The 24,766-nt window shown below is 40.1% G+C and overlaps 2 protein-coding genes across 2 annotated transcripts; one reads left to right on the forward strand and one right to left on the reverse strand.

Moving 5' to 3' along the window:
- Window positions 1-1,270: 1,270 nt before the first annotated feature.
- On the reverse strand, window positions 1,271-8,051 carry tbccd1 (TBCC domain containing 1). The gene is made up of 9 exons (XM_054615396.1): window positions 7,904-8,051; window positions 6,378-6,442; window positions 6,019-6,285; window positions 5,324-5,482; window positions 5,011-5,127; window positions 4,486-4,735; window positions 4,134-4,320; window positions 3,518-4,048; window positions 1,271-3,150 (listed from the first exon to the last, which is right to left on the reverse strand). The coding sequence occupies exons 2-9, from the start codon at window positions 6,438-6,440 to the stop codon at window positions 2,937-2,939; spliced, it is 1,788 nt and encodes a 595-aa protein (XP_054471371.1). The 5' UTR covers window positions 6,441-6,442; window positions 7,904-8,051; the 3' UTR covers window positions 1,271-2,936.
- Window positions 8,052-9,456: 1,405 nt separating this feature from the next.
- On the forward strand, window positions 9,457-15,944 carry dnajb11 (DnaJ heat shock protein family (Hsp40) member B11). Its single transcript, XM_054615375.1, has 10 exons — window positions 9,457-9,631; window positions 9,855-10,011; window positions 10,861-10,958; window positions 11,574-11,706; window positions 11,817-11,959; window positions 12,816-12,898; window positions 12,979-13,036; window positions 13,146-13,257; window positions 13,425-13,584; window positions 14,369-15,944. Exons 1-10 carry the CDS (start codon window positions 9,558-9,560, stop codon window positions 14,431-14,433), a joined length of 1,083 nt encoding a protein of 360 aa, XP_054471350.1. The 5' UTR covers window positions 9,457-9,557; the 3' UTR covers window positions 14,434-15,944.
- Window positions 15,945-24,766: the final 8,822 nt, after the last annotated feature.

The following is a 24,766-nucleotide window of genomic DNA, read 5'->3' on the forward strand; positions in this document are numbered from 1 at the left end:
CAGAAAAGCGAGGAAGGATTACGGCATAATGGCCGGGCATGGTAAGCGTCCATTGACCCCACTTCTCTACCGGCTGGGTCCGGTGCCCACCTCCACCGACCCCCCCACTGCGGCTCTCGCACCACGTTACATGTGCCAGCTCCAGCAGCTTGCCCCCAACTGGTGAGGACCTGCCAACTCATGACTTATTTCTGCCTTATAGATGAATCCAGACAGAGCAGCTTCTAGTGATGGAAGACTTATTCTGATACTTTATTTAAGAAACAGTAGCAAGATCACACTTCTGAATACTCCTTCACAAGTAAAACTAGTTGAATATTATCAGCAAAGTATAAAAACGAGAGGTACTCTTGCAGAAAAGGGCCCATGTGAGTGGTATAGTAGTATATGTATGCATATATTGGATTGTATATTGAATTATTACTACAAATATGCATTTTTATGCAGAATCTTACTTTACTTTATTTTATTTTTTTTAGAAATATGCATTATATTTTATATGCATTTTGTATGTAAAGTTTTAAATGTCAAAGGAAGTTGTAACAATGGCGATAGAGTAAAAGTGGAACAAAATGGGAATAATCAAGTAAAATACCAAGGTGTAAAGAAGTGGTGGAAGTAGTAGAACAGAAGTAAAAGTATCACAGTGTATTAATACTCTATTACAAGTAAAAGTTAAAAAATATCAGCATCAAAAATACATTTAAAAGAACAAAAAATAAATGTGCTCATTAAGCAGAATGTCCCATTTGAGAATATTACATATTGTACTAATGTACTGGAATAGTATTATTATTATTATTCATGCATTAATGTTGCAGTTGTAATGTAAATATAAATGTAAATATTATTTACTTTATAGACTGATGAGTATTTTAGCCTTTAATAACGTAACATTTTATTTGTTGAAGATGTTTTGTATTAATAATCTGAATCTGTAAAGTAACTAAAGCTGTCAGACAAAAATGTAGTGGGGTAAAAAGAAACAATATTTCCCTCTGAGATGTAGTGGAGTAGAAGTATAAAGTGGCAATGGAAATGCTCATGTAAAGTATAAGAACCTCAAAATTGTACTTAAGTACAGTACTTGAGTAAATGTACTGTACTGTTGCATAACCACAGATGCATTTCAATGCATTTCTTTATTATTAGGTGACCTTCATGAACTGAAGAATTCCTAATATACCAAAAATCCAGAGCATGTTGCTGCATCTAAAAGGTAAAGACAGAATCAAAACATAAGCAGCAGGGTTTTAGTCCAAAACTTTAATTCATTTTTATTGTTTTTAACAATCAACAACTATATTGTGCTCTTCATATATTGAATGCATAGAGGTGCTTGTGTGTTCAAATCAAAGCTTTCCAGCAGTAAGGCATTTAACAGTGTAATGAAGAGACACATACCAGCATGTTTGAAAACAGTAGAATTCTATTGTGTAATAATATTTGAACAGTACATGTTTTTATCAAGTCAGTTTTCCCTTAACTAATTCAAATACCCTGAATACACCTGCAGCAGTTCTATTGTATGTTATGTTAAACTCAGCATGCTGTCATGAGCAGAAGGGTGGAAACAGGAAGCTATGTGGGCTGAAGTACACTTGGAGGTATTAAAACCTAAAATAAGTTCTGGAGGCAAGGTCAATTTATGAAAAAATAATCTTACTATAATGCTAAAATATACATATTCATACAGGTGAATTAATACAAAAATAAACATACATTTAGAAAGCAACAATTCTGCAAACAGACCAAAACGTTTGTTAAATACAGCCTCATTTGGTTAATCTGCTATTTCAGTTGTAATGAAGGATGCTACAGCAGTTTAGAAGTATTATTGACTTCCCCTCTCTACCTTCATAGAATATGACGGTTCAATCGTGTACCTACAATAAATTATGTTAATATTCCTTTATCCCCCCCCCCATAATGGAAAACACTTGATTGCCATTTTTTATATTCTATCAACACACACAAAAAAAAAAATACTATGACCTGAGCTAGTAACTGTAGGAGCACTAACCTGTCCTCAATACCCAAAGTGCTACATTCATTTTGCATCTTTATTCTCCTTCTTTAAATACAAGTGTCAACTTTTTAGTTTGTTGTTTTTTTTTTTTAAAGAGAAAAAAGCATTTGGTTAATATACGTGTGCACAGTTTGGGAAGAAATGTTGAAAATACCTCCAGGCTAAATGGAAGAGAGCCGAAGTGATCACAGCAGTTACGGGTCTCCAGGAACGTGACCACATATGAGCCACAGCTTTCCCTAAAGTGATGATACCATATGCAAGTGCTTTAAGCTTAAGTTCTGCCATGGTCTCTAAATGTAGACTAAATTGTTTACACAAAATAAATGGATTATAATTCTCAAACTGTGCGTCTAAATGGCGGTTTTGAGAATCATTAAAGAGCTATGGATGCTTTAAGGGAACGTATTTGAGGGCATGTCTGCCGTCCTCACCTCAGATCTAGAATTTCTATCTCTAAAAGATGTAATTCAGATGTAAACCCTAATCTAAAGCTTTTTCCAAGAATGTCCCTTTAAAAAAAGCCTGTGGTGACTTTGCAGATGTTACACCCTTTGTGTGTGTGTGTGTGTGTGTGTGTGTGTGTGTGTGTGTGTGTGTGTGTGTGTGTGTGTGTGTGTGTGTGTGTGTAGCTCTTCCGATGTTGTTTTACGACATGCCAATCCACTCCCTACTTGGCTTGCACATGTTAAGTACTTAGCTGCCCTTTTCTTCAGACTTGTAAAGCAGCCCATACCGGCCTTCCACTCAAGAACGAGTCGGAGGTAAGCTGCAATAAAAAGCTGTATCAACAGCTACATTAATACTTGCAGTAAACATACTGGTCTGCTTGTTAAGAGCTCTACGTGTCAGACCTCGTGTAGCCTGTTTGTTCACACTGTCGTGGCTACCGTAAGAAGCCAACAAGTCAACAAGCCAGAGGCGACGGTCTCACCACCCGTCCATTCCTTATATGTTTGTTGTCATTAACTTGGGGCGTCTCCGTTGCGGGCCCATTGGAGTCCCTCAAGGACGCCATCGCGGGCGGGATGAGGCTGTCGAGTTCCTGCCTGTGCCCCGTCTCCAGGAGCCACTCGTGGAACTTGACCTCCACCAACTCCTGGAACTGACGCTTCTGCTCCCTGGAGAACACAAAGGAGGAATCGGTTACGACAGACGGACACCACGGAGCAGGAAAGAGCCAGGAATATACCGTGAAATAGTGAAATAAATCAATCATTTCTTTCCCTCATGAGGTCCCTGTACTTCGCTGTGCTGTGCTGTCGGGGTTAGGTAGAGTGTAGAGCCCCTCGAGCAAGTTTTTCTGACACCATGCCATCACTGAACTGACTCACAATCCTATTGATTTTAGAAATGGCTGGTCAGTTGTAACTTTCCACTGACATCGTGACATGAATATAGTATTTTTACACATGCATGTTAAAGTGATATCAAATGATTCCAGTTTTCAATTATTATGATGTGAATATGGTCTGATTTGTCACTCACTTGTTCAGCCGGGCCTCCATCACAGTCTTCTGCCAGTTCTGTATCTTCCTCTGCTTTTCCTCCAGCGCTGCCTGATATGGAGGAGGCAATCCACCCGGCACCTCGCATGTGTCGCCCTCCGTCTGGAAAGGCACGACCAGTGCGTGGAACTCGGCCGGGGGCAGCAGGCGGTAGCAGGAGGGGTCCGGGTTGGACGACGTGTTGGACGACGTGTTGACGAGGCCCTCGGTCCCCAGAAGCAAGGGCTGATCCCAGGCATTGGGGACCACGGCCAGCCCCACGTTGGCCATGTGATCCTCCAGGGAGGGGTAGAACGTGTGGAAAGGCCCCAGCGTAATGTCTGTGTTTCCGGGGAGGAGTAAAGGGCGGGTGGGCGTCAAGACGTGGATGGTGCAACGCGAGGAGACACCGACGGCGATCCTGCCGGCCACACACACCACACGCAGGTTCTGGCAGCTGTGGATGTGGACGCTGGTCTCAACGGGACCCAGGACCACTGTGCAGTCACGGCATTTGTCCACACTGACTGATCTGGAGGAGCAACAAAACCCATGAGAGATACAGTAAGCCCCAAAAAGTCCACAACACAAGCTTCATCAATGGAAGCTAATCTTACCTGAGAGGTGAGAGAAGGTATATGAAGGCTTCTGAGCATCTGTGGATTTTGATGTTGGCACCGGTCAGCTTGTCTGAGGTTTTAGCCAGTGTCTGTTTGAAGACTTGTGACATCAGCACCATCTTGCTGCCGGGCGGAGCCGTGTGGGTGTTTCGGGCTATTTTGGCTCTCTTCATTGATCCCTCCACTGCAATGCACAAACAAAGAAAACAGTCAAAGAAATGTAGACAGACAGGTACTTAACTAAACACTCAACACACACCCTGACGTTCAATTACTTCTCCCTAATATGACTGTACAGATTTTTATGAAAATGCAACATGAAACGTCACTCCAGGAGATTTTCGGATACCTTGTTGAGCCCAGGCTAGTTTCTTGCCCGAGCACAGACAGGCGGTGATCCCAAAGGGGTTGAGCGTGAGGCTTTGCTGGAGACAGGAGAGGAGCTTGTGCAGGGGGAAGGAGTGGCTGAGCGTGGAGTAGCCGGATTGTGTATGAAGTGGACCTTTGGTCAGCAGCCTGTGGACGGGCTGAACCGGTCTGCCGTGACAGACTGAGCCCTCCAAGAGCAGGCCTAAGCTCCGCACGGCCTCCAGGGATATCTGGAAAAACACAGATGTGAATAGTCATTTGTTTGAGAGTTTCATTTCAGTCAAAATGTAAATAAAGCACATAAAACGGATAGTGGCTATTCCGTAAGCAAAACAAATTAAGTTAAGCCAAGGGGAGCTGCAGATTTGGGTGATAATTATCTATTTCCATTACTAGGAGTGACCCCCCTTTCTCATTTGAATAAAATTTGAATAAAACATGATTAAAGCTGCTTTCAGTTGGTTTGCTATAAAGTAACACTGGTCGGTGCAGACAGTCCACAGACCTGGCAATCTCTGAGGGCCTGTCCAGATTGTGACAGCTGGCCGGGCTCCACCAGCAGCTCCAGAATCTCTGCTAGATGGCTTTGCACAAATGACAGGTGAGCCTGATCATCCCAGTTCTGCAAAACCAACAAAAAAAAACCAAAAATGGTACATCAGTGGTACATCACGAAGAATTGGGAGAGGACAATGACATTCACTCTATAAACGTGATCATGTAGATGCTTCCTATGGGGCAATATGTAGTAATCAGATTAACAGAATATTGCAAAGCATGCAAAAGATCTTTCTCTTGCCCTTCACAGTAACAAGGACCTTGTTCTGAGAGCTGGTCTTGGCCTCCCGGTCCGATGGAGAGGGGGAGCGGGTGCGATGACTGGGCCACTCTTCACCGATCAGAGAGGTGCGCAGAGACACACGGTTCAGCTGCTGGATGTAGAGGAAGAGGAGGAACTGCAGTGTGTCCACAGAGAGCTGCAGTGGTAAAGGAGAAACAAGGTGTGCTTATCAATGCGTTGGTCCTACTTGAAATTTGAGAGCAGGGTTACGACAACAATGACATCTGCCTGGGGAAAAACACAACAATAGAGAGTCTGTTAGTCATGTTAACAATGATATAGACATTACATTACATTACAGTCATTTAGCAGACGCTTTTATCCAAAGCGACTTACAATCAGTAGTATATTACATATCATTCACCCATTCACACACTGATGACAGGCTACCATGCAAGGTGCCACCATCAGACTCTAACTAACATTCATGCAACATCCAGTCCACACCGATGGCAAGCCTTCAGGAGCAACTTGGGGTTAAGTGTCTTGCCCAAGGACACATCGACTGCCGAAGCCGGGTATCGAACCACCGACCCTCTGATTGGAGAACTACCTTGCTCTCCACTACGCCACAGCCGCCCCATAGCCCCATATAGCGTTACATTCTTAGGTAAACTCAGCCCTTTTGCACAATTGAACTCCACCCCTGTCTTTTTTTTTTTTTTTTTTTACCTTGTTCCTTTGTTCATCCAGCTCGCTTTTGGAAGAGCACTGGGAAAGAAACTCTGCCCACTCCAGCCTCTCCTCCGGTGTGTGGCCTACAAGCAGGTCAAAGGTCTCGAAATACAGCCACGCAAGGTCTTCCGGAAGCTGAAGCTTTCCACAGGCAATATGCCTCCACATGGGCCAGCCCAAAACGGGGAAGCAGCCGTCCCGTGAACGCACGTAGATCGCCATCTTGCGAAGATAGTGCAAGCTGAGCTTTGAGGAGGGAGCCACCTGCGAAGGGCAATAATTCAAGTTATTTTTACTACATTTGCATTCACCTTGCAATATCATTGAATTAAATATAATGTGAAGAGGGTATTCACCTGCAGGGCACCCAGTAAGAAGGGTTCCATGCGTGGCCATATGCTCACACTGTCTGCCTCCATGTCTAAAGAGATAGGAAACAATAAAGGTGTGGAAGTCAGACACATGATAAATCACTACTTCAATTATAAACACGAAATTTAGAGATGATGAGAGAGCTGAAGAGTAGCTTTGCTCAATAATGGCCTGTATGTAATAAGGCTGACCATAAAAGTGCACAACCATGAATCAGTTTTATTGCTGAAGTACAGAACCAGTCAAAAGTTTGTTCACACCTTCTTATTCAACTACTTTGAAGAATGTAAAATATAAAACATATTCTGGTTTGTTGAGCATTTGTTTGTGTAGTTGAATGAGAAGAGAAGCACTTACTGTGTATTACCACATAATTCCATATGTGTTCCTTCATAGTTTGGATGTCTTCAATATTAATCTACAATGTAGAAAAATAAAAATAAAGAAAAAACATTGAATGAGAAGGTGTCCAAACTTTGACTGGTACTGTATATTGTAGATTAATATTGAAGACATCCAAACTATGAAGGAACACATATGGAATTATGTGGTAAACAAACAAATGCTCAACAAACCAGAAATGTTTTATATTTTAATTCTTCAAAGTAGTTGAATGAGAATTTAGCACTTACTGTATTATTAGTACAAACTTATTGAATAAATTTGTTTACTGCACTTATCCTATTCGTAGTAGTTTGTAGCACTTATTATATGGGATTAGTCTGTTGCAATTATTGTTTTCGTAGAATTTGCCTCTGCACTATACTTTTGCTCTGGTACAATAACAACAATATAGAGCTTGTTTAACAAAAGGAGATGCACTTAAACTTCACTATAGTTCTCTTGAATACCTATTTGAAACACTTCCTAAAATGCTTTGGTAAAAGCATGCAAACATATTAATGTAATAAGTAAATAAGATAATCCAAACTTTTGAGTACTGTATGTGAATACAGGAAATATAGAGCTGGGAGTAAAGGACAAAAGATAAAAAGGTAAAAACATAAACATTTAACTAAGTGGTACTAACAAGAAATATGGGATAAAGATAAGAAATTTGTATTGTCAGTGGTACAAAACAACTAATATACAACTATAAGAATACACAAAAGGAATGTAAAAATGTGTGCAAACAGTGCAGTGCAAACATATTAATGTAATAGTGATTGTTAAAAGGTTATTGCATGGATAATAAAACAATGTGCATTTAACATGGCTGCTCCCATGACAACAGGCTGCACATGTCATCAACACAACATGTGTGGCACCCTAAACCAGGCTGATCTACACACCAATCCTGCCAACAACACACATGAGCATGCACACAAAAGTCCCTCCTTGTGTGTGCATGCATATGAAAGCTATAGCATTAGCCTGCAAGCTGCAAGCTGCAGGGACAGGAGAAGTGTTGTTGTTGTGTCTCCAATGCTAACCTAGCCACTGTTAGCTAGGGAGGCTAACACATGGGGAAAAGGAAGCATGGGAGACTAATGTGTGTATTAAATCTTACTTTCAGCCTTTTGTTCTTCGTCCAGGCAGAGAGGGGTCCTGTCCTGGTGGGTCACTCATAGGAGGAGCAGAGATGTGGAGGTGTTGTTGTGATGAGAGGCAGAACCTTCTCACAGCTGCAGTGCTTCCTGTTTGGCGCGCTCCCGCCCAGGCTGACATCTGTTGCGCGCAGCTCGCGGGGGCGCGCTCTTAAGAGCGTTTGAGGTTGGAGAATCGGACTGATTTTGGTTTATTTGATTTTATGATTTTTTTTTTTTTTTTAACGTTTTGGATTCAATTATTACATGTTGGAAAAAAATGCTTTATTTAAAAAAAAATATATATATTTTTTTGTTTCTTTAATGGAGGCGGGGCTTCGCTTGCGTCATCCAGTGGGCGGGGCTTCGCCGGTGACGTCCAATAGGGCTTTATTAACATTTAGGGGCTTTATTTAAAAACAAAAATGTATACTTTATTTTTTAACACTTCAGATTAAATTATTATTATATATATATATATAAATTATTATAATATATTGGAAAAATATGCTTTATTTAAAAACAAAATGTATACTTTATTTTTTAACACTTCAGATTAAATTATTAATATATATAATTATAATATATTGGGAAAATATGCTTTATTTTAAAAAATATATATATATTTTTTGTTTCTTTAATGGAGGGCGGGGTTTCGCTTGTGTCATCCAATGGGCGGGCTTTTTTAACATTTAGGATTAAAATTAATATTGGGAAAAAATGCTTTATTTAAAAACAAAATGTATACTTTATTTTTTAACACTTCAGATTAAATTATTTATATATATATATATTATATATAATATATATATATATTATAATTATAATATATTATGGCGGGGTTTCGGCGTGTCATCCAATTTTTTAACATTTCGGATTAAATTATTATATATTGGGAAAAAAAAACAAAATGCTTTATTTAAAAATTGGAAAAATATGCTTTATATTTTTGAATTTTTGTTTCTTTAATAGAGGGCATTTCGCTTGTGTCATTAAATGGGCGGGCTTTATTAACATTTTGATTAAATTATAACATATTGGAAAAATATGCTTTCTTAAATAAAATACAAAATGTATACTTTATTTTTTTAACACTTCAGATTAAATATATATATATATATATATATATATATATATATATATATATTGGAAAAATATATATAATTATAATATATTGGAAAAATATGCTTTATTTTTATAATAATAATTTTTTGTTTCTTTATTCTTTATTTTTAACATTACGGATTAAATTATTATATATTGGGAAAAAAATGCTTTATTTAAAAACAAAATATATATTTTATTTTTTTAACATTTTGGATTAAATTATAACATATTGGAAAAATATGCTTTATTAAATAAAAATAAAAAAAAGGATGATTTTTTGTTTCTTTAATGGAGGGCGGGGCTTTGCTTGCGTCATCAAATGGGCGGGGCTTCGCTTGTGTCGTCCAATAGGCGGGGGTTTCACTGCGTCATCCAGTGGGCGGGGCTTCGCTTGCGTCGTCCAATGGGCGGGCTCTCTCTGACAGGAGGAGGAAGGCTTGGTGACTGGCAGCCGGGGATCCAACCTTCACATGCCGGCTGCTTCTTTTGCTACTTCCTATCATTTTAAAACACAAATAACACAGTGAATCCATGGCTGCCAAAGGGATGAACCTCTGCAATGTCTGCTGCCTGCTCCTTTACGCCATCACGGCGGTGCTGGCCGGGTAAGAAGCCTACTTCCTGGTGGTACACATGTTCCTCTGTGATTGGTCCAGACCGGTGCTACATGTGTGGAGCCTGCAGCCCAGCTAAGCTACACCGGCTACCATCATAATGCACCATTTAAACAACATTATGCATGTTGTGTTTTATGTGTGTGTGGTCCATTAACCCTTTGTTTACCCTCCTCCTCCACCCTCCTCCACCCTCCTCCCTTGTCTCCTGCAGCCGAGATTTCTACCAGATCTTGGGGGTAACCAAGAGTGCATCAATCAGGGACATCAAGAAGGCCTACAGAAAGCTGGCTCTGCAGCTACACCCTGACAGGAACCAGGACGACCCAAAAGCTCAGGACAAGTTTGCAGATCTGGGAGCAGCTTATGAGGTTTTTGTCACACATGCAATGTTTTGTGCAAAGCTTTAGAGACACACAATCAACTTATTTCTGTTTTTTTATTTATTTGCATGACAGATGAGAGGCTCTAGATTGTAGATATTCTATAGATGGCATTGTTTGCATGCGGAAATGCCCGAGGCACACATGCAAAAAAAGAGTATTTTGTACTCTAGCTATTTGGTTTGTTGTTGGAAACAGCTCGGCCTCTGTGATTGGTCGACTAGACCGTGTGGCTGCATCTGATTGGCTGTGACGAGGCACGGCTGGCAGCCAGGAAAGCCAGACGTGGATTAGTGGGAGGGGATTCGGATTAGATTTGCAGGTGTTTTTCTGTCAAATGTTCACATTGCTCTTAAAGTAAATACCTGAGATTAGTTGTGTGAGTTGATATACCAGGTATACACAATATTACACCTGTATAGTATGATACATTAAGTATTCAAAGCTATATGCCACTTCTTTTCTGTATCTATACACCGTACCTGGGTGTTTATTTATTGATATTTCATACTTTCACTTTGATTGCTATTTTCTATTTGCACTATTTTTAGATTGGCACTCTTTCCTTCTTTGTACTGCAACTGCTGCTCCCTCTGGATAAATATAGCTCTATTCTTATCTTATCTTATGTAACCTTATTATGCAAATAGTGCTGCTTTTGTGAATATTCTTATATACAAGTCATGTTAGGGTGTTGATGGTGTTTGAGGTTTTGTTTCATAATATTAGTGCATTTGGATTACATTGTATTGAAAAGGCGTTTATGTAATAAGGTCTGGTTCCAGATGCTGTATGACATGTGAATAAAAAACATGTCATTTTTTTTTTTTATTGTAGGTGCTCTCAGACGAGGAGAAAAGGAAACAGTATGACGCATACGGAGAAGATGGACTCAAAGAGGGTCACCACGGCTCACACAACGACATCTTCTCCAGGTTGGTTTCTTGAGCTCAGATGATTTTATACAGTCAGAGCTAACAGGCAGCGGGGGAACATTAAGGTGCCAGTTCACCCAAAAAAGACGATTCAATGATTTTGGTCTCATAAACCCACGTATTTTCCTCCACCCACAGTGGAGGTGAATAGAAAACTTTGTCTGTATGTACAAACCTCCATGTGAACCGTTTACAATATAGAACCAAATTAATAGTTAGTCAAATCACCAAAACTGCTGACATTGTGTGCCTTGGATTAATGAGAGTAATGGGTCACTGACTCTGTGTCAGTGTGACACTGGTTCTGAAGATAAATGTTGCAGCTGATTTATGTTGCTTCTTTATTACATTTTTCCATCTTTAGACATAAATTCAACCAAACCTAGATATAGATAAAGATACCACTTGAACCAAACCTTCAGGGAAATTGGTTTACAAGATTAACATGTATTTGTGTGATATTTGCTACAATACAAAAAACATTTATTTTAAATATACCAGCAGAAACCAAGTGTTTTTAATGAATATGTGTGTAGTTGGATTGATGCTAAATCAAATCACAGGTTAAATGGTGTTTTTGCCCATGTCTCCTCTCACTCTTTCCTACTTTTGTAGCTTCTTTGGTGACTTTGGGTTCATGTTTGGAGGCAACCGGCAGCAACAGGACAGGAACATCCCCAGAGGAAATGACATCATACTAGACCTGGAGGTCATGCTTGAAGAGGTGTACTCTGGGAACTTTGTAGAGGTGAGGGGAAAAGTTTGAACTCATTTAAGTTGTCAAACTAATCTTTGCAGCCCTCACACTGCACAATATGCTGATTCATCATCTGATTTACTCCGTGCTTTGTCGTACAGGTTGTACGGAACAAGCCCATAGCCAAAGAAGCCCCCGGCAAGAGGAAGTGCAACTGCAGACAGGAGATGAGGACGACGCAGCTCGGACCTGGTCGCTTCCAGATGACTCAGGAGATGGTGTGCGATGAGTGTCCCAATGTGAAGTAAGTCATTGCTCCTGTTCAGTAACCATCCTTAATAATGCTAGAAACACGCGTCCCAATTTAAATTGAGATTACAGCCCAGACTTGATCACGGCAACGGATTTATCTACGGTGCTTGTTCCCTTCTTCTAAAGTTATTTTTCTCAATGCTGCAGATCTCAATGCTGCGTGTTGATTTGTAGCTTATATGTTGCTTCTCCTTTTAACCACTGCTTCTTATTAATTGGTGGCACATCAGGGTCCTGCCAGTATTCATATTTGGATCTGTTCAGATTGACAGCAGTTTAGGGCTCTTTGGGCTTTACAGAATGGGTCTTACTGTCCTCGGGTTCCTCTTGGATCAGGTCTCTTTAATAAAAAAATATATACATTTGTATAAATGATATAGTTTACCTTTTTTATGTTTTACTGTACTAAACCTAAAACAGGTTTAGTACAGTTGAAGTCCTTTTAATGTTCATTTTTTTACATGTAGTTTTTAGTTGCTGCAGTTTGTGGTGCTCTTGATCTTTTATTGTGTCAAACTGACAGTTGTTTCTATTATTTACTCAAATATGGATTAGCTAAATAACAGAAATACTTCTTTTGTATAACGTAATACAGTTCAACAGCACCACAAACTGCATCCTCTAAAATGATCGTACATTTGAATCAACTCCTCTCTGACACAGTTTCAACACAAACTGGCATTAATGCCCTCTTAAAGTTAGGAACTATTGCAGGATTGTTTTGGCTAGGTGAACCAAATAAACTGGCAATGGAGTGTATATTAGAGGAGTAATAACATTTAGGAAAGACGTTGTACACACCTAATATCACAACACGTGTTTTTTCTATTATGTCTTGTTCACCACAGGCTGGTAAATGAAGAGAGAACCTTGGAGGTAGAAATTGAACAAGGAGTTAGAGATGAGATGGAGTACCCCTTTATTGGAGAAGGTAAATCTACGCAAAGCTTGATATAAATCATTAGTTTTTTAAATATTACCTTTCATTAACGTCTTTATTTGTGACCACAGGGGAACCTCACATCGACGGAGAACCTGGAGATCTACGTTTCCGCATCAAAGTGTTAAAGTATGAACAAGCTGTATTTATTGCGTCTGTGATTTGCAACCAAACACTTTTATTGCAGATTATTAGATGAGTGATTTACACTAACAGTGATGCTTTTTTCTTTCTTTAGACATCCTGTGTTTGAACGCAGAGGAGATGACCTGTACACAAACGTCACCATCTCCCTGGTGGAGGCACTGGTCGGCTTTGAGATGGACATCGAACATTTGGACGGCCACAAGGTTCTGTACATACCTAGTATTTAAGCTAATAAAGGGTGTTTTTTTTAATCTGTTGTGACTGTTTTAGAACCAGGACATTTTAAGTTGGTAAACAACTAAAAAAAGAGGTGAATGTGATTTAGATTTCCCAGCTGTGTTGAGTCGTTGCATCTGTCTTTTTCTGACAGGTTCATATAGTGAGAGATAAGATCACCAAGCCCGGTGCTCGAATGTGGAAGAAGGGGGAGGGGCTTCCAAACTTTGACAACATCAACATCCGAGGTTCCCTCATCATCACCTTCGATGTGGAGTTCCCTCAGACGCAGCTCGATGATCAGCAGAAAGATGGTGAGAATGAAGGTTAAAGGACATCTGTCCCGAAAAGATCAGTGTTGGGGGAAAAGTTACTGTAGTTCATGACTTACCATTTTAAGGGATCTCTATAGATTCAGAGCATTAATATAGCAACAAACAACTATTTGCTATGTAAAGATATAGTGGGAACAAGCCCACCTTGCACTTACACCCTTGGGTTAACACTGTTGGCTCTGTCGGCGCTGTTGCCGTTGTTTGCACTGTTAGCACCGTCAGCTGCGAGCCGTCAGCTCAGCCGTGGAGAGGCAATCGCTCTGCTCAGAATATCCAATTTAGCACCCTAAAAGGGAAACAACAGTTTTAAGGATATGAGCATTTAAAAGGCAAATGCTAATAGTTGCATTTCAGTATTTAAAATGTTGGAGCTGCATTCATACCAGGAACTAAAAGTCTGGATAACTGGAGTGCAATATTTAATTGCTGGAGTATTCTCTCTCTCTCTCTACCAACTGTATGTAAATTGCAAAGGACGTCATAATCATAAGCAGCCTCCACAGTGTCGGGGTAATTACTCTCATTGCCAGCAGGGGGAGACAAAACCTCAAAAGTCTTCTGTCTGAACTTTAGATAATAATTTCAACACTTGAAGCGAGTTTATGGCATCGTTTGGTGTAGAATATTTGGCAGACATGAACAAATCAATAGCCATAGAATAATAGAGCTTTTGAAAATGTGTGTATATATGTATGTATGTATGTATGTATGTATATGTGTTTTTGATATGCAGCTATTAACTGTTATCATTCTTCTGTTGCAGGTATCCGGGGTCTTCTGAAGCAGGGCTCTGTACAGAAGGTTTATAATGGACTACAAGGATACTAGCACACCAACAGACACAGCCTGGACTGAGTGATCTGTGTCACACACACACACACACACACACACACACACACACACACACACACACACACACACACACACACACACGTCTTCAATCAACAGGACCGTGCTCCATGATTCTGGCCAGGGTGTATTTATTATTTTCAGATTGTTCTCAGGGTGGCTTGAACCCAATTTCTTTATAATGTTCTACATTTTGACGGCAGTGGCAAAATTGCAGGTATTTTTTATTTGAGGTGTATAAAAGGAAAGGAAAGGATGCCATGTCTTTTATTGTACTTTTTTTTTTTTTTTTTTTTTTTTTTGTCCCCAAATTATATTGTAATAAGGCTTTTTTCTTTTGGTTTATCTTAAAAAGCAAAATCAATTCTTTCTCTCTGAGTGAATTTAAGAGAACACTGTCTACTAATGTGCCACCCACCGCACTACATCTGCTGAACGATGAGCTACTGAAGAAGAACATCCCTTACCAACTTTTGAACAACTTTCAACCTGTGCAAGACGTTTTGTATTAGTTTTAAGAATGTAACAGCTTCACCTTTTGACTGGCTTTGTTCCGGTCAGACTCCTGTTCAATAACACTTTGTAAATAGGGAACAACAAGGCTCATCTGTTTGTTGTGTTTTAAGTTTTCCTAATTTATGTTGGCTCTTACTTGCCTGTTTACACGTTGCAACGGGACAAACTGGCCGCAATGCACACCCCCCCCCCCCCCCCCAGGTTCACTGTGACGAGAGTTGACCTCTTAAAATTAAACAGTGACGTTTTTTTTGTTTTTCTTTGAGGAATGGCGTCACGTCCTCCAGCGCCACTGTAGGAAAAATGTACTTCCACACACCTGTGACACTCTCCCTGTCTGGGCTGAACACCTTGAAAATCAAAGGGACCTCACACGATGCAGTATCAGCATCCCTGTTGCTCTTACTGACCGCCAACCGCTTGGTTTATAATGTGGTTTTAGGATTTCACCTCCCTCTGTTTTTATTATCGACTGCAACGCTGCCTCCCAATGTTGTGAGCGTGTCATGGCCTTATGGGGGGGGGATGATGTACTTTTGACTGACGATATAAAATAAAGATTTCTACAAATTCTGATGACATGTCATACCCCAGATCTACCAGCAGATGACATCAGTTAGTAACCCTGACCTCCAAGCTGCAGTGAGTGTCGTGCAGGACCTTTCTTGCCCTGAACTGAGCCTCTCAGGAAGCACACAGTGGTTCAAATTGAGAAACATCGCCTGAAATGGAAAAAGAAATGTTTTAATATGAGAGTACACCAGCTGTTCCTTACTGTTTCGTAGTTTTTTGGGGCCAGATCTGTATCTGATTTTGAAGAACATAACCTGTATTATTGTGATAATAGGCAAATCAATAGCCTACAGATTTGTCGTATGGGGATTCATATTTCCAATTTGTTTAATTATAACGGTTAAATCTAAGGATTTGTAACAATCAGTATATGTAATGTTTTCCCCAATGAAACATTTAAAGCACCGTTGTTTGACTGGTGTCGGAGCAGTTTCTTTCAATCAAGCCTAAAACCTGCATCAGTTTGGGCTCATGTATCTTTATGTTTCATAGGAAAATGTTATTGTTTGACATTGAAAGTGAACAATTTTGGAAGCTGTAGACATTTTGCCTGATAAGACTTTTTGGGGGTTAGGAGGATAGTAATGATGGTTCAATCTGTATTAATTGATTTGTTTTGTCCACCTCGGGACAATACAATAAGCTGTGAACACACAATTGACACATTATCAACTAAATGCCTGTTTACACATCCAGCAGAGGCAGAAAACAAAAAGTCGAGCGACAAACGTGAGATCAATGTTCACTCTTCTTTTAGCTCTGTTTTGTTCTCCACCAACACCAGGGGCAAACAACATTAATGGGTCTCTATGACAATCAAATATTGATTTGCTAAACCAAGATATAGTGGAGTAATGTGGTCCTGAGCAGAGAATGATTACAGCTGATAATAGCATCCAGACCATCAGCATCTTGGTTCCTCCTCAGGTAAACACTGTCAGCTCTGTTGCCGTTGTGTGCACTGTTCTTGCTGTTCCCACCGTTAGCGGCTAGCCATCGGCTCAACTCTCGCCATGTTGAGAACCGTGTGGAGGCGGTAAACTTCATTCAATTCATATTTAGCACCTTTAAATGTTCCCATGTATTCACCCGCTAGTTGATAAAGTTGTCATATGGTTATCAGCTTTTTGCAGAAAGCAGTGAGAGTGAACGGAAACAACAAAGCAGACCACAAAACACCCCAAAAATTAGCTCAAAGATGTTAAAACACTCCATAATAGGAAATGCAAAGTGATAATTATTTACAGATTTGACATTTTTTTGCGATTATTCACATCACCTCGTAGATAAACCCTCTGTAAGAAACACAGCAACAAACAGTAGGTTAGCAACTAGCTGGTGGACACGTCGTAGCGTTTAGCATTATAAAACATTGATTAATGCAGCTTTAAGTCTGGTAGCTAGAGAGTGCATTATATCAATGTAAGTCTGACACAGGAAGTTTTACAAATCTGTGTATATGTGTGGTCCATGTGACAGTAGGACAACCCCTCAGATAGCCTGACCCCGTGACCCCTTTACAGTAACGGCTGCCATCTGAACACAGGCGTCTCAGTGTCAAAGCCCCACACACACACCCCCACACCTTGTGGGTGGAGGAGTCTGTCTGCATGGGTGGAGCAGGGGATGTCCACAGAAACATATTCATGATGGTGAGTTTTTGTGTGGTGAGCTGATGTACACATCTGCCCACCAGCGTTCGTGACACAGACTCTGTGTGTGCGTGCGTGTATTTAATAATCTCCCACAATAGATATTGCATGTGTGCATATTGTACATATTTATGAATGTGTGTGTGTGTGTGTGTTCATGTGCGTGCATTCATGTGTGTGGCCAGTCTGTGTGTATAATGAACTCCCACAGAGATAGCAGGGCTGTGGTGAAGGGAGTTTCCTCCCCGGCCCACCACAACATCCCGGAGTCATTTTCAGCCTGAAGAGGCTCCCAGAGAGAGGAGAGGCTTTGTGATGCAGCTCAGAGAAAAAACATCTCACTGTTTCACCTCTCAGCTATTACATCCTAATAGGACCGGGGGAAATTCAGACCCTTTTTTTTTAAGGCCGCAGTAAAACAAAGTTAAAGTACATTTTTATTAAATATTTATTAATCATCACACAAAACAGATTGTGTTTCAAGAGATAAAGCCCAAATTTTCCAATTTTAGGATGCAGCACCCGAACAAAATGTCATTTATTCAGCTCATATAAGTTTAGAAACTGTATGAGAATTGGCTGTTTGTGACCCTCTCTATGAGATGTGGTTCTGAGGACAGAGAGGCCAGGATGAGTTATGTTGGGGATTTCACCATTCGTCCACAAATAATATCTTTTTAACCTCGTGTAATTACAAATTGCAGAGCACATGAGGGCAGTATTGCCTCTTCAATCAAATCCCTCTCTAAATCACTTTTTATTACCAAAAACACTCACCAGAGTAGTATGTGAGTGTGTGTGTGTGTGTGTGTGTGTGTGTGTGTGTGTGTTTGTGTGTGTTTGTGTGTGTGTGCGTGCAAGAGAACGCCTGCACTTGCCAGTTGTTGATGCAGATAAGCACAGGGATCACACTTGACCCTGAGAGTAATGACTTATAAGCGTAGCTGCAGGGTTAAGAGAGGCGCAGGCTAAAGGAGGGCTAATTGAGCAATCTGAGTGTGTGTGTGTGTGTGTGTGTGTGTGTGTGTGTGTGTGTGTGTGTGTGTGTGTGTGTGTGTGTGTGTGTGTGTGTGTGTGTGTGTGTGTGTGTGTGTGTGTGTGTGTGGTGGCGCCAATGGGTGTTTTGACCTGCTCTGACTCGGCAGTGTGCTCGGTTAATGGTGCCTGACCTGTCGGATGCAGGGTTTTGTAAAGAGTACAGCGTCCAAAACAACACCAGAGCATTTCTCAGAGCAGAATATCGAAATATTGCATTTGTTTCCCAGTTTGTTATCTTATTATAATATAACAAACACAAATTAAAAATAGCTAGACGTCTGCAGAATGAATGACAATGCTCATCTTAATGTCCATTTCACATATGGACATTGTTTACAAATGATGTTATCTTTGTAATCAAGACAAACTGTTCTTCAAAAGACACGCATTGCTCAAAACTGACATATTATTTTTCAACCCTATGCAGCAAGATAAATGGAATATTTCTCGGCCACATTGGTTTGTTTCAATATATTCCAGGTTTTTTTTTTCTCGGGGCCAAACTAAAATATATTTTTCCATTTCTCCAAGAAGATAAATCAAATCATTAGATGTTTCTTCCCACACTCAGGTGTTTTCTGTTGAGTAACAATATAAGGACACTGAGAATAAACCTCTATAATAATATAGAGACCTTTAATAAGGAGACAAGCAGGGCACAGATTGACAAACTGTTCTTCAAAAGGCACAAAATGCTCAAAACTGACATATTATTTTTTAAGCCGATGCAGCAAATTAAATGGAATATGTCTCGGCCACATAGTGTGATGACTTTTTCCCCTTTGGTGCTATATATTCCATGATTTTGAACAAAAATATCTTTCCATTTCTCCAAGAAAACCATTCGATCTTTCTTTCAACATCTTTTTTTTTTTTTGTTACGAAACAATATAATAACACTGAGAATAACCTCTGTAATATAATAGAGACCTTTTAGTAAGGAGACAAGCAGGCCACAGATTGACAAGTTGCCCTCTTCACTTTCAAGCCCTCTTCTGTGTGTGTGTGTGTGTGTGTGTGTGTGTGTGTGTGTGTGTGTGTGTGTGTGTGTGTGTGTGTGTGTGTGTGTGTGTGTGTGTGTGTGTGTGTGTGTGTGTGTGTGTCGTTATCAATGCCGTGAAGCACACACACATGCCAAGAAGTCCATGGAGGACAGTGGTAGAGGGGAGAGGGGGAGGGGGGGGGGGGACTCTGCCCGAAATAAGAAATGTTGACGGACAAAGCCTGCAATTTGTGGGATCTGAGCATAAAGCAAACAAAGGGCAGCTTTTGTAAGGAATAATGCATGTCAGCCGTGTCCTTATCCCGCCACGGCTTTGAACGCTGCTGGGGACGTCCATTGCTCCACTGTGTCTGTGTGTGTGTGTGTGTGTGTGTGTGTGTGTGTGTGTGTGTGTGTGTGTCTGTGTGTGTGTCGCGTTGCTATATTAAAGCCAGTCACCTCAAAGGGGAAAAAAAGCCTCAACTATTCAACAATTGAATGGCGGGGCTCTCATTATGGCCAGTGTGGGCAGGAAAAAGTGGCTTTTGGGGGTTTTCAAGTCGGCGACTTAAAGCCCTCCTGTTAGCCAGGACGAGCTGCTGTTTATCCCCCGATGCCTTTCTGGGGGCTAAACATAGTCAACTGTCATTATCTCACTCTCTCTCTCTCTCCTTGTCTGTCTGTCTCTCTCTCTATCTGTCCTCCTCTCCCCCCCACGCCAACATTTATTTATTTCTCTCCCAATTTTGTCATCTAATGACCCATGTTGTGTTGTTGTTTGAAGGGGGGGAGCGATGGCTCTCCGGTCTCCCACATCCTGAGGAAGAGAGAGAAAGAGGAAGGTGGGGGGGGAGGTTGGTGGATTTGGATACTGGAGGGCGAGCGCAGGACAAAACAGCGCTGCAGACCACCTATATGGATGAAAGCCACAAGTGTACGGACGGCATTCCACACGCAACATAAAGCCGTGTGCATGCCTGAGCCGGGGTGTTACTGTATGTGTGCCCTCCAGTAATCCTTCATGAACCAAGCCGCCTTCATAGTGGCCCTAAAAGCATCTCTATTCAGCGCCCAGGGGGCCTGGAAGGTTGGCAGAGCAGCTCCACATGAATAGAGCCATATTAGAAAAAGAGGCACAGTATATGAAGTGATGTAAATATGTATTAGAGGGTGTGGGGTGAAGGGGGAGGAGGGCAGGATGGTACACGGTGGAGAGCAGAGGAGACTGAGAGAGAGAGAGAGAGAGAGAGAGAGAGAGAGGTGAAAGCGGCCTTTGTGCTAGCAGAGCCCTCTGGTGGACCCCTTCCCATCGGAGCGAGGGGTTGCCCGGGCCCTGTGGTGGCGGATCACAGTTAATAACTGTGCGGTGGGCTGTCAGAGGCACTTAGCCTGACGCTGGGCAGGCCCGGGCCCAGGTCTGGTTCTGGGCCCCCGCATACAGAGCCCGGACCAGAGCGCTCAGCCGCGAAGCAGAAGAGACAGCGAAAGATGGAGACGTATACATTTGAGGGGTGGGAAAGGTTGGAGATGATGATGGCATGAATGAGACGAAACAAATACGACTGTTACAGCATGTTTGGATGCTCTCTTTTATTTTTGGGTGCATTCTTTAATGGGCATGAAGAGGAAAAATATCTGGTTTCCATACTGAGCTCAGGTGTCCTCACTTAACAATTTGGTGCCAACTTTCATGCAGAAAGAGAGCTCAATCCAGGATTAAGTTTAAAGGGATGGGACATTTTTTTTATAAAACGCATGACTCACATGCCAATATGTACATTAGAACAGCTCCTCCTGTCCATACTGGTTAAATCATTGTGGGAATCGTTCCAAATACAGTTTGGTTTCGTCCAAAACGATTGTGTTTTTAGTGCAAGCTTCCCTCTTTGTGCTAACATATCTCCCCTGCAGCTCCGCAAAATAAATCACAGTCTGTAAAACACAAATAATTTGCTGCAAATTTGGAGAATATCTTGATTTGTTTCACTCACACAGCTGAAGCCTCTTATTCGCTTTAGCTGAACTTTTGAATGCATTTTACACCCCAAAAAATGACTTTTGTCTCTCGTCTCTTACATTAAAATCGTGTTATGGGATCTTTTCAGGGCCCGTGTGGAAAACTACAGCAAACAAAAACATGTAAATATTGTTTTAAGATGTGACTCTATCATTTAATTAATGACAAGGGAACACGTATAATCCTCCCTCGCTGTCTCCTAACAAAGTAGCCGGTTGGTTAATGCTACAAAACACGGCCTCCAAAGCAACCTTCCACTGAAGCACATCTAATGCAAGTTGACTGCTAAAGGGACCTCGTCTCCAATCATCAGCACCAGACGTTATCTGACCCTCAACAAAGTACCTCCACAAACTCTTATCTGATCCTCACTCGTAAAGCTCAAGGAGGACCGACTCGGGGGAACCGACCAATGAGGGACTCGTCTGATCTTGAGTGGCGTTTTATTCCCCCCCGAGGCTGAACAATACTTGTGGGCAAACTGCCCTCTCTGTCTGCGAACTCCAAAGTCCAGCTCATCCCTGTTGACTAGATTAGATAACCCAGTTTTAAAGGCAGGGATACTGTTTGCTCAGTGACTCCTCTCTGCCCTAATAGCATCTGATCTAATGGGAGATTGCAGGCTGCTTGTTGACAGTGGAGAACCACACAGCGTCATGGCAATGGCCAAACAACCCGGGGAAACAAAGCAAGGCCGAGCTTTAGTACCTGTAATAACCAGATAAATATCGGCTTCTTTGCTTAAAACCGGCTGCAATAAATATCATACGCTGCCTTAATTACGGCTATTATGATGTCTGTATTGGTTAGAATATGAAAAGTTCATGGTGACTGGACTGAAATGGGCTGCTCTATTTATTTTTCCCTTGTTAATTATGTACCTTGTTTGCTAATTATGTACCTATTGTAAGTTTTTGATTTAGAGAGGGGTTGATTCAACTTTATGATAATTTTAGACGTAGTTTCTGTTGTTTATCCAACCCGCAATTATATAAACAGGGTGGACAAAATAAAGAAATGCCCGTCAGTAGGCTTTAAATGTGTTTGCTGGGCAGCTAGACATGGACAGTAGTGTTTTTTTAGGAAGTTGGAAGTTTACTCTCGTTAAAAAAAAAAGAAAGATCATTATACTATACTTTTTTTTCTCGCAAGTATTGTACATTGCTTCATTTCAAGTTGCATCCATTGCAAAAAAAGAACAAAAGTCACGTAAAAAAGTCTTGTGAGAGTGGAACCAAAGAAAAGTGTAAAATCAGCAGCTACAGTCTTTTAGGAAGTACGATCCTTTACTTAAGTAAAAATACTAATACCACACTGTGAAAATACTCCACTACAAGTAAAAGTCCTGCATTCAAAACCGTATCAGCAATATATACTTAGAGAATGAAAAGTAAAAGTACTCAAGGTGCAGAAAACTGTTCTGTGTTAGAGTTTTACTATTAAATATGATGTTTCTGCTGCATTTATGTGTATGTTGCATTATAACAACTTTATATACTGTTTTCTAGTTTAATCAACAGCAATGCATCATATTCTATAAGAGCATCATATGTTTGTAGCATCACTATCCTATGACAAACACATTTTTCTAAAAAGCAAACTTTTCTTGAGCTCATAGAATCAGTTTTGTGACGATGCATTTTCCACAAACTTTTAACAACAACACATCCAGAGTTACGTGGTTTTCACTGGACAGGATGGGGTCAAAAAAACAGTAATTTGTAACTGAGATGTCATGTAGCAGAAGTACAGTACCAGTCAAAAGTTTGGACACACCTTCTCATTCAACTACTTTGAAGAATGTAAAATATAAAACATATTCTGGTTTGTTGAGCATTTGTTTGTTAACCACATAATAATTCCATATGTGTTCCTTCATAGTTTGGATTGTCTTCAATATTAATCTACAATGTAGAAAAAAATAAAAATAAAGAAAAACCGTTGAATGAGAAGGTGTGTCCAAACTTTTGACTGGTACTGTATAAATATTAGATTTAGATGGACCCTCATGATCTTTCTATAGAACAAATACTGGATATTAAGATGGTATATTTAAAAAAAAAAGTTTCAGTCACATAATAAGGGAATTGCATACACATTTTTAGACAAAGACAATTTAATTATACATGATATTATAGTTCTACATACAGTACCAGTCAAAAGTTTGGACACACCTTCTCATTCAACTACTTTGAAGAATGTAAAATATAAAATGGTTTGTTGAGCATTTGTTTGTTTACCACATAATTCCATATGTGTTCCTTCATAGTTTGGATTGTCTACAATATTAATCTACAATGTAGAAAAAAATAAAAATAAAGAAAAACCATTGAATGAGAAGGTGTGTTAAAACTTTTGACTGGTACTGTATAAAGTAGCATAAAATGAAAATATATATTACACTTGCATCTAATCTATTGTACAAGTGCATCTAATCTATAGTACAAGTACATCTAATCTTTAGTACAAGTACATCTAATCTATTTAATTACATTCCACCACTGGCTGCAGCAGAGGAGAAGCTGCTGGTGTGTCTGCGGCCGCAGGAGGGCAGAGGTGAGCTCTGCACGCAGCTTACGCAACCAGGAGTGACGTAATGACGTGATGTTTACGTCATTACGTTCAATAGCGGGAGTGTGCGACCGGTGGGACGCAGGCCTATGGTGGCAGTTAGTTAGCAAGAAAACACACACAAAATAATAAAATTAATCCAATAATCATGTCATTAATGATTGATGTTAGCATTATTGTTGGCTACACAGTTTAATAAAGGTTTCATATAGCTTAATTAACCTCCAGCCGGGGAGGCCGCTGCCGCCAAATCAAACATACCCACGAACAGGTGCATGCTGGGAAATGGCTAACATGCTAACAGGCTAATGTTCGATAATCTCGGTTATTTCTACGTTCATCGATGACTTTTATGCTGTTTGTGACTTTAATCATCTCAGGGTGCTTGTTGACTGGTTATACTGGGATTGTAGTCCGCGAAACTGGCATAATGACGTTCCAAATGGTGAGTATGCTAACTGTAAAACGTCGTGGGTGCTCCGCGTTGTGTACAAACAGTGCAGCGCTCTGTGGTATCTGTGTGGTTGCTATGGTGATGTTTGAATCGACATTTTTTTTTAGTTTGAGTTTATTTTTTTTTATTTTTTTTTTTATGTAGCTTAATATTGTTTTTTTTACACCCACAGAATTGTCCACAGTGTTTTTTAATAATTTTTGGCCATTTTTATTTTTCTGGTTTATTCTTATTTTAGTATTTCTAATTGATGCTCAGTTACAGTACCAGTCAAAAGTTTGGACACACCTTCTCATTCAATGGTTTTTCTTTTTATTTTTATTTTTATTTTTATTTTTTTATTTTTATTTATATATTATATTTATTTATATATATATATATATATATATATATATATATATTATTTTTATTTATTTTATATATATATATATACCAGTCAAAAGTTTGGACACACCTTCTCATTTTTTCTTTATTTTTATTTTTTTATTTATTTTATATATATATATATT

The sequence above is a fragment of the Anoplopoma fimbria genome, chromosome 16, assembly GCF_027596085.1.
Source record: "Anoplopoma fimbria isolate UVic2021 breed Golden Eagle Sablefish chromosome 16, Afim_UVic_2022, whole genome shotgun sequence".
In the NCBI taxonomy this organism is placed as follows: Eukaryota; Metazoa; Chordata; class Actinopteri; order Perciformes; family Anoplopomatidae; genus Anoplopoma; species Anoplopoma fimbria.